The sequence below is a fragment of the Aythya ferina genome, assembly GCF_964211825.1.
Source record: "Aythya ferina genome assembly, chromosome: 28".
Taxonomy (NCBI): Eukaryota; Metazoa; Chordata; class Aves; order Anseriformes; family Anatidae; genus Aythya; species Aythya ferina.
This window is the reverse complement of record NC_140325.1, coordinates 1,538,484-1,548,036: the sequence shown is the minus strand read 5'-3', so window position 1 is coordinate 1,548,036 and position 9,553 is coordinate 1,538,484. Positions and strand designations below refer to the sequence as shown.

The 9,553-nt window shown below is 68.8% G+C and overlaps 3 protein-coding genes across 3 annotated transcripts; 2 read left to right on the top strand and 1 right to left on the bottom strand.

Moving 5' to 3' along the window:
* Positions 1-350: 350 nt before the first annotated feature.
* Positions 351-2,535, top strand: BLOC1S1 (biogenesis of lysosomal organelles complex 1 subunit 1). Its single transcript, XM_084499759.1, has 4 exons — positions 351-462; positions 722-794; positions 2,077-2,209; positions 2,309-2,535. The coding sequence occupies exons 1-4, from the start codon at positions 372-374 to the stop codon at positions 2,417-2,419; spliced, it is 408 nt and encodes a 135-aa protein (XP_084355885.1). The 5' UTR covers positions 351-371; the 3' UTR covers positions 2,420-2,535.
* A 1,022-nt stretch (positions 2,536-3,557) lies between these two features.
* Positions 3,558-5,863, top strand: RDH5 (retinol dehydrogenase 5; the record flags this gene model as incomplete). The annotated part of the gene is made up of 4 exons (XM_084499952.1): positions 3,558-3,870; positions 4,893-5,151; positions 5,241-5,404; positions 5,559-5,863. The coding sequence occupies 4 exons, from the start codon at positions 3,558-3,560 to the stop codon at positions 5,780-5,782; spliced, it is 960 nt and encodes a 319-aa protein (XP_084356078.1). The 3' UTR covers positions 5,783-5,863.
* Positions 5,864-6,055: 192 nt separating this feature from the next.
* Positions 6,056-9,175, bottom strand: CD63 (CD63 molecule). Its single transcript, XM_084499953.1, has 8 exons — positions 9,096-9,175; positions 8,774-8,847; positions 7,161-7,349; positions 6,996-7,070; positions 6,799-6,894; positions 6,556-6,699; positions 6,392-6,475; positions 6,056-6,288 (listed from the first exon to the last, which is right to left on the bottom strand). The coding sequence occupies exons 2-8, from the start codon at positions 8,837-8,839 to the stop codon at positions 6,223-6,225; spliced, it is 720 nt and encodes a 239-aa protein (XP_084356079.1). The 5' UTR covers positions 8,840-8,847; positions 9,096-9,175; the 3' UTR covers positions 6,056-6,222.
* Positions 9,176-9,553: the final 378 nt, after the last annotated feature.

Below are 9,553 nucleotides of genomic sequence, written 5' to 3'. Positions count from 1 at the left end.
ACTCCTCGTGCCCCTATAGCACCCACCTGGGCCTCTACAGCACCCAGTAAGACCCCTATAGTGCCCCTTGGCCCCTACAGCGCCCCCCCCGGCCCCTATAGTGCTCCTTGGGTCCCTATAGGACCCCCCAGCCCCCAGCCCCCTATAGCCCTCTATAGCCCCATATAGAGCCCCTATAGCCCCCCCCAGCCCCCTATAGAGCCCCCCCCAGCCCCTATAGGACCCCCAGGCCCCTATAGCCCCCTATAGCCCCACCCACCCCCCTATAGCGCCCCCCCCCAGGCCCCCGCCCCCCTCCCCTCAACTCCTCCCCGCTCCCGTCATGCCCCGCGGCGGGCCGGGCCGGGCCGGGGCGGGGCGGCGGTGACGTCATGACGCAGGGCGACGCACGGGGGGCCGCCATGCTGTCCCGGCTGCTGCGGGAGCACCAGGCGCGGCAGGGCGAGCGGCGCGAGCTGCAGGGTGAGCGTTACCATGGCAACCGCCCCGCCCACACACCCCCCCCCCCCCCGCGCCGCGCGCCCATTCGTCGGCCGCGCCGCCAGCCGCGCCGCCCCATTGGCCCGCGGCGCTGCCAATCGCGGAAGGGAGGAGGAGGGGGGGTCCGCGGCGGTGCCCTGGGGTGGAGGGGAGGGAAGCGGGGCGTGACGTCACGGCCGCGCGGGCGTGACGTCAGGCGGCGTGGCGCTGACGTCACGGCGCTGACGTCGCTTTCCCGCAGAGCGGCGCCGCAGGGAGGCGATCGCCGCCGCCACGCGCCTGACGGAGGCCCTGGTGGATCACCTGAACGTGGGGTGAGCAAGGGGACACCCCGGGACCCCCACCCCCAACCCGGGAACAGCCCCCCCATCACCCCCCAATAACACCCCCATCACCCCCCCATCATGACGTCATCCCCCCTTTAACCCTCATCACACCCCCCATTATCCATTAACCTCCATCAACCCCCATTGACCCCCCTCACCCCCCCATTACCCCCAATCACCCCTCACCCCCCGTTAACCCCCCCTTGACCCCCATTACCCCATGTCACCCATCACCCCCCGATTAACCCTCCCTCCCTCTTTGACCTCCATATCACCCATCACCCCCCATTGACCCCCATTAACCCCATATCCCCCATCACCCCCTGTTGACCCCATATCACCCCTTACCCCCCCATTGACCCCCATTAACCCCCCCCATTGACCCCGTATCACCCATCACCCCCCATTGACCCCCATCACCCCCTGTTGACCCCCATATCCCCCCTCACCTTTCATTGACCCCCATATCACCCCTCACCCCCATTAACCCCCCCATTACCCCCATATCCCCTATCACCCCTTGTTGACCCCCGTTGACCCCCATTACCCCCATATCCCCCATTATCTGCATATCCCATCACCCCCCATTAACCCCCCTCACCCTGTTGACCTCCATATCCCCCATCACCCCCCGTTGACCCCCATAACCCCCCCCATTACCCCCATATCCCCCCTCATCCCCCATTAACCCCCCATTGACCCCATTACCCCCATATCCTCCCTTTACCCCCCATTAACCCCCCCATTGACCCCCATATCCCCCATTACCCCCAATTAACCCCCCATTACCCCCATATCCCCTATTACCCCCCATTAACCCCCCATTACCCCCATATCACCCATTAACCCCCCCATTAACCCCATTAATCCCCCCATTGCACCCATTACCCCCATATCCCCCATTACCCCCCATTAACCCCCCCATTACCCCCATATCCCCTATCACGCCCCATTGACCCCCATGAACCCCCCATTAACCCCCCAATTGACCCCCATATCCCCCATTACCCCCATATCCCCTATCACCCCCCATTAACCCCCCATTACCCCCATATCCCCCATTTACCCCCCCATTAACCCCATTAACCCCCCCATATCCCCCCTTACCCCCATTAACCCCCCCATTACCCCCCCATATCCTCCCTTTACCCCCCGTTAACCCCCCCATTGACCCCCACATCCCCCATCACCCCCCACTAACGCCCCTCCCCCCTTATTTACCCCCCACACCCCAAATCTCCCCCCCCCGTAACCCCCCCCGACCCCGCAGGGTGGCCCAGGCCTACGTCAACCAGCGCAAGCTGGACCAGGAGGTGAAGACGCTGCAGGCGCAGGCGGCGCAGTTCGCCAAGCAGACGGGGCAGTGGATCACCATGGTGGAGAACTTCAACCAGGCCCTCAAGGTGGGTGCGGGACCCCCCCCGGGGACCCCCCCAACCCCTCTCCAGCATCACCTTGACCCCCCCCTTGTTTTTTTTTTTTTTTTACACCCCCCCAAACAGGAGATCGGGGACGTGGAGAACTGGGCGCGCAGCATCGAGCTGGACATGCGCACCATCGCCACGGCGCTGGAGTACGTCTACAAGGGGCAGCTGCAGCCCGCCTGCTCCTGAGCAACCCCCCCACACACATTTTACCCCCCCCCCCCCCAAACCGAATAAAGCCGCGGCGAGGGGCGGCGCGGCCCCGGCTGCCCCCCCTAAGCCCCCTCATCCTCTTTAAGGCTAAACCCGGCTCTGAGGCCCCTTTTTCTCCGGACAAAAGGCGCCTTCGGGGCGCTAATCCTCAAGGGATGGGGAAGGGGGGGGGTGGCAGCGGGTCCTGTGTCCCCCCCCCACAACCCCTTCAGGCCCCTATGGGGCCCCCAGGCACCGGCTTTGGCCCCAAGCCCCAGGGGAGGAGTGGCTGCAGCCGCCCCCCCCGGCTCAGACCAGCGCCGTCGCTGCTGCTGCCGCTGTGCCTGGAGCCCTCTGCCCCCAAAGGTAGGTGCCCCCCCCCCCGTACCCCCCCCCATGGGGCAGCTCAGCCCCTGTTTGCCCCCCCCCAAGCGCTGGGGACCCAGGGTGGATGCTGGCTGCTCCCCCTGACCCCATAGGGCACTTTAGGGGGGGTCCTGCCTTGGGGGGGCACCCTGGATCCCCCTGTCCCAACCCCATAGAGAGTTGTTTTTTTTTTTGGGGGGGGGGGGGGGGGGGGCAGCGTGGCACCACAAAGCCCCCATAAATAGGGCTGGGGGGGGCACAGCCCCATAGGGCTTCTATTTGGGGGGGTACAGGACACAGACAGGGCATGAGGGGCCCCTCTTTGTGGGTTGGGAGCCGGGGGGGGGGGCACGGGGGTGTCCCTGTGCTGGGCTGGGGCTGAGTTGGGGTGGGGGGAGCAGCTGGGACCCCCCCCCCAGATCACGGCCAAGTGCTGACCCCCTGCACCCAGCTAATCCCTGTCATGCTACAACCTCGGGGGGGGTCACTTAGAGCACTGGGGGGGGGGGCAGCGGGGCAGGGACCCCCCCCACGTACCCCAGGGCACTGGGACGTGGGGTGGGCACCGAGCCCAAACCCCCAGCACCCCCCTTTGCAATTTGGGGGGGGGGCTCTGACCCCATGGCACGGGGCAGGGCCCCCGGGGAGCGGTTTGATGGGGGTGGGGGCACAGCTTTGGGAATCTGTGCCCGGCCTCGGGGTGCAGGGATTGAATTTGGGGGGTTGGGGGGGGTTCCCCACAGGCCCCCCCCCCCCGTCCCTCCCCACCATGTGGCCGTACCTCTTGCTGGCGGCGCTGGCCTGGGCGCTTGGCTGGCTGGTGCGGGACCGGCGGCGGCTGCCGTGCGTGCAGGACAAGCACGTCTTCATCACCGGCTGCGACAGCGGTTTTGGCAACCTGCTGGCCCGGCGGCTGGCCCGGAGGGGCTACCGGGTGCTGGCAGCTTGCCTGACCCCAAAAGGGGCCGAGGGGTTGCAGCGGGGTTGCGCCGGGCACCTCCGCACCACCCTGCTGGACGTCACCCGCTCCGACAGCATCCGGCGCGCCGCAGAGTGGGTGCGGGAGGAGGTGGGCGAGAAAGGTGAGGATGGGGGGGGGGGGTTGGGGGGTAATATGGGGGGTGTTATGGGGTGTAGAGAGCTGCCGAGGTGTTATAGGGGAGGATAAGGGGGTCCTGGTGGGGTGTTATGGGGTGGGGAGAGGTGGTAAGGTGTTAAAAAGGAGGATGGGGGGGGCTTGGGGGAGTGTTATAGGTAAAGGAGAGCTGGTAAGGGGTTATAGGGGAGGATGGGGGGGGTGTTGTGGGGTGGGGAGAGCTGCTGAGGTGTTATAGGGGAGGATAATGGGGTCCTGGTGGGGTGTAATGGGGCAGGGAGAACTGGTAAGGTGTTATAGGGGAGGATGGGAGGGCCTGAGGGGATGTTATAGGTAAAGGAGAGCTGCCAAGGTGTTATAGGGGGGGATTGGAGGTCCTGGGGGGGGCAGGTTATGGGGCAGGGAGAGTCGGTAAGGTGTTATAGGGGAGGATAGGTGGGTCTGGGGGTGTTATAGGGCAGGCTGGGGGGGTCCTGGGGGGGTTGTTATGGGGTAGGGAGAGCTGGTAAGGTGTTGTAGGGGAGGATAAGGGGATTCCAGGGGGGGCTATGGGGAAGGGAGGGCTGATAAGATGTTATAGGGCAGGCTGGGGGAGTGTTATAGGGTGGGGAGAGCTGCCGGGTGCTATAGGGCAGTATAAGGGGGTCCTGGTGGGGTGTTATGGGGAAGAGAAAGCCAGTGAGGTGTTATAGGGTAGGCTTGGGGGTCCTGGAGGGGTGTTATAGGGCAGGCTGGGGGGGCTGGAGAGGTGCTATGGGGCAGGACAGGGTTGCAGCAGGGGATCTGACACGGGGCATTTACAGGCAGCGGGGCAGAACCCGGCTGCCCTCCCCTAGGGTGCCCTAAAGAAGGACGGGGGGGCTCTGGGGAGGGGACGGGGGGGCTGTGAAGCACCGGGGGGGGAGCATGAGAGCTGCTCCAGGGGCTGGGGTCCTGCAGGGCTGTTACGGGGCGAGGCTGGGGGCCCTGCTACAGCCACCCCTATCCCCCCCCACACACACCCCCCAGGGCTTTTCGGGCTGGTGAACAACGCGGGGGTGGCCAACCCCATCGGCCCCACCGAGTGGATGCGGATCGAGGATTACCGGCAGGTTTTGGCCGTCAACACTTTTGGGGCCATCGAGGTGACGCTGGCGCTGCTGCCGCTGCTGAAGCGGGCGCGGGGCCGCGTGGTCAACACCTCCAGCGTCCTCGGCCGCCTCTCCGCCAACGGCGGCGGCTACTGCCTCTCCAAATACTGCATCGAGGCCTTCTCCGACAGCCTCAGGTGGGTCCCCAACCCCGTGACCCCCCCCCAAACAGTCCCAGACCCCAAACCCGTCCCGGTCCCGTAATGGGGACCCGCATCGCCCGCAGGCGCGACATGCGGCACTTTGGGGTGAAGGTGAGCATCGTGGAGCCCGGCTTCTTCAGGACGGCCGTCACCGACCTGGGGGGCATCGAGGCGGCCCTGCGGGGGCTCTGGGAGCGCCTGGCCCCCGAAACGCGGCTCAGCTACGGCGAGGATTTCTTCCACAAGTGTGAGCAGGGGGCGGACAACGGCACGGGCTGGGGGGCACCTCCGTGCACCGGGGCGCACCAGAGCACACGGGACCCCGGCGGGCACACGGGACGTGCCTGGGGCTGACCCTAACCCCTTCCCCATCCCAAATTTCCCCCCCCCCCCCCCCCCAGACCTGAAGGTGCAGCGGCTCATCATGAACGTCATCTGCGACGCCGACCTGGGCAAGGTGACCGCCTGCATGGAGCACGCCCTGGGCGCCCGGCACCCGCGCACCCGCTACAGCGCGGGCTGGGACGCCAAGCTGCTCTGGCTGCCCGCCTCCTACCTGCCCGCCTGCCTCGTCGACTTGGCCTTGGCCCTCATCCTGCCCAAGCCGGCGCACAGCCAGCGCTAGGCGACCCCCCCTCGCCGGTGCCCCCCACCCCCCTGTGCTGCCAATAAAGCCCTCGCGCCGTGGCGCAGCGCCTTTCCGGCCGTATCGGGTGTCCCAGTGCCTCCCAGTTCCTTCCTGGCACCCTACTGGTGCTCTACAGCATCCTAATGGTGCCCTACAGCACCCTTACGAGGCGGCTGCTGCTTGGGGAGGGCACCACCTGGGGGTTAATCCCTCCCCCCCCCTCCCCAAATCCAGCCCCACAGCTTTAAGGAAGCTTTTTGTTTTATTTCCCCCCCCCCCCGCGCTGCCCCCCCCCCCCAGCCCTTGTTGGCACACAGCAAGGGGGAGTCCGGTGGCGGCGACCCCCACCATGGGGAAAGGGGGGGGGGGCAGGGGGGGGGGGTGTTTGGCACGTGGAGCCCCCCCCCAAGTGGGGGCCGCGGTGCCCACGCCGGGGGCTACATGACCTCGTAGCCGCTGCGGATGCCCTTCATCAGGCAGCAGGTGAAGATGATGCCCAGGATCTGCGAAGGGAGAGGGCGGGGGGGGGTTGGTCCCGGTGCCCCCCACCCTCCCCACAACTCACACACACCATGAGGGGGGGGGGGATCCCAGCCCCACACCCACCTCGAAGAAGGCAATGCCCAGCGCAACGGCGGCCACGATGAGGATGTTCTTCTTCATCCAGGCTTCCATAGCCGGCAGGCAGCCCTGGGGAGCAGAAAGGGGGGGGCTCAGGGGCTTGCATCCCCTTCTGGGGGGGGCTGAGCAGTGCCGGGGGGGGTCCTCACCTTCTCGTAGACCGTGGCGGGGCTGGGGTGCACGTTGCAGGTGGTGGTGTTGATGCGGCAGCAGGAGTGGGGCACGGTGTCGTTGGCCCTGAACTGCTCGATGGTGCCCCAGTCCGTGTAGTTGCTGGCTCCGCAGCAGTGGAACTGCAGGGGGGGGGCACAAAATAAGATGGGGGGGGCATAAAATAAACTGGGGGGGGGGCAAGAGCAGGGTCCCCCAGCCCGCGGGGAAGAGCTGCTCACGTCCTCCTGGAGCTTGTCCACCGCCTCGGTCAGCGGCTGGTCCTCGCCGTACTTGCGCATGGTGTCCCACAGCCCCTCCTCCAGCTTCGAGCGGACCTGGGGGGGGGGGACAAGACACACAGCCATGGGAGGGGGGGTCAGGACCCAGCTGGGGAGAGGGGGGGCACCTAACAGCAGCTCCACGCCCCCCTCCCCACCTTATCCTTGAAGACGTAGCCGGCGATGGCCGCGGCGATCTCCACCAGGAAGATGATGCTGAGCAGGACGGCGAACTGCGGGGGGGCAAAATCAACACGGGGTGGGGGTCAAGACCACCCTCGACCCCCCCCTACACCCTCCAACCCCCTTGCCCCCCCCCTCACCGTGGTGACCATGCAGTAGCTCTCCTTCCAGGCGCCGCAGCAGCCGAAGAAGGAGACGAAGAAGATGATGATGCCGACCACCAGGATGGCCACGGGGCTGCTGGCGGCGGGGGCGCTGCCCACCACCAGCGCCTTATTGAGGGCCACCTGCGCGTAGATGCCGATGGCCACCAGCGCCACGCCGCATACCTGGGGGGGACACACACACATAGCTTTGGGGGGGGGCACAGATTCCCTGCCACCCCCCCTACAGAGCCCCCAAGGGGGTCCGGTGCCGCCGAGCATCGCCCCGGGGTTGGAGGCTGCCCGCGGTGGGGACCCCATCGCTGGGTGTGTGTGTGGGGGGGGGGTTCAGTGGTAAGGGGGGGAGGGCTCAGTGGTAAGGGGGGGGCCACCACAGCCCGGGGGGGGCGCGTTGGCGGCTATCGGAAGCTCTGCTTCCGGCCACGGTGGAGGGGTGGAGGGGGGGGCCCTGACGCCAGCTCCGCAGCCGGGGAGGGGGGAGGGGGGGGGGGGGACGCGGCCGGATCTGGGGGTGGCCACGGGGACGGTTCCTGTGCCCCCCCCTCTCCAAAACCCAGGCAGAGCCAAGCGAGTGCCCCCCCCTCTCTGGAGCAGAGTGCAGCAGGACCGGCTCCATCCCCGTCCCGTCCCCCCCAGCTGGGCCCCCCCCGGCCACAGCTTCCCCGCCGAGGGGGGGGGGTCGGGCTCAGGCCCCCCCCCCCCCCCCCCCGCAGCCGCCGGCGCTGTTTGCTCGCTGGGTGTGGGTAAACAGAGCCGGCCCCGCCGCCCGCTGCACAAACACTCGGAGCTGCGGGGTCCGGGGGGGGGGGGGCTGGCGCCTGTGTCCCCCCCCCAAAAACAAAAAAAAACCTCTCCACCGCTGGCAAACGGCCGAGCCCCCCCCCCCTTGGCCCCGCGGGGTGACTCAGCCCAGCGCGATCCGGGTGGGACCGGGACGAGTCAGCCCCGGCCGCGGGGGGGGGGGCACGGGCCGGGCCGGGACAGGACGGGAGGTGCCCCCCCCCCCGCCCCCGCCGGCCGTTGGCCTCCTCGTGCCTCTTTCCTCACCCCGACTTCCCCAAACCCGCGCTCTGCGCCCCCCCCTTTTTCCCCCCCACAACCCCAAACCCCGCGTGGGGACCCCAGCCCGGAGGCAGCACCCGGTGGGGGGGGGACTTTCCCTGCACCCCCCCTCCCCCCCCACCTTCTCAGCCCCGTTGTGTCCGGGGGGGGGGGGGGGGGGGGTGACCCCGTCCCGATCCCGGTTTTTGGGCGGCCCCCACCAGGGCGCGCCTGCCCGGCCCTGCCCCGTTACCCCTGGAGCCTACTGACGACGGAACGGCCACGGTGCTGCCCGGACCCCCCCCCCGCACCCCCCCCGCCACCCCCTCCCGGTGCCCGTGACCCCAAGGGGGGGCTCTCGGGGATGGGACGGGGGGAGCGCAGCGAGGGGGCGGCGGCTGCTGCCCGCCGGGGTTCCGCTCGGTGCCCCCTCGGGGGGCTCGGTGGGGAAGATCCCCCCCCACCACCACCACCACCGTGCCCGGTACCCCCACACCCCTCACACCCCCCCGGCTCCCTGCCCGGCCCCCCCCCGGCCCCGCACTCACCCAGAAGATGAAGTTGAAGATGAAAACCAGAAACTTGACGCACTTCATGCCGCCCTCCAGCGCCATGGCGAGTCCTGCGCGAACCGGCACCTCGCAACCGGCCCCGCTCCCGGTGCCCCAACCCCAACCCCAACCTCACCGACCCGGGACCCTCCCCGGGACCCTCCCCGGGACCCCAAAGACCCCTCCCGGGACCCCGGGACCGTTTCACCCGCTCCGCTCCCGGTGCCGCCGCCCCCCCTCCCGGTGCCGGTGCCGCTCCCGGTGCCGGTCCCGGTGCCGGTCCCGGTGCCGCCGCCGCTCCCCCGCCCCGGGCGCTCACCGGCGCCGCTGCCGTCGGTGCGCCCTCGATCATGTGATGGGGCTGGCGCCAGTCAACAGGAAACCCCGGTCCCGCCCCGGTCCCCGCCCGGTCCCGCCCCGGTCCCCCCCGGTCCCGCCTCCCCACCCCCCCCCACCCCCGCGCCCCCCGGCCACGAGCGGCGCCGCCGGGACAGGACAGACACGGGGTGGGTGGGGGGGGTCACGGGACGGGACACGGAGCTTTTAATGAGCACGCGGGGACAAGGACACCGGGGGGGGCCCCCGAGCTCGCCCCCTGTCCCGCAGCCCCCAGGGTCCCCGCTGTCCCCTGTCCTGAGGTCTCGGTCACCGCCCCGTGGCACCGGGTCCCCGCTGTCCCCTGCCTTGGTTCCCAAAACCCCAAACCCTGCACCCTGGGGTCCCAAGCACCCCGGTGTCACCGCCCCAAACCCTTTGGTCCTCGCTGCCCCACGCTCT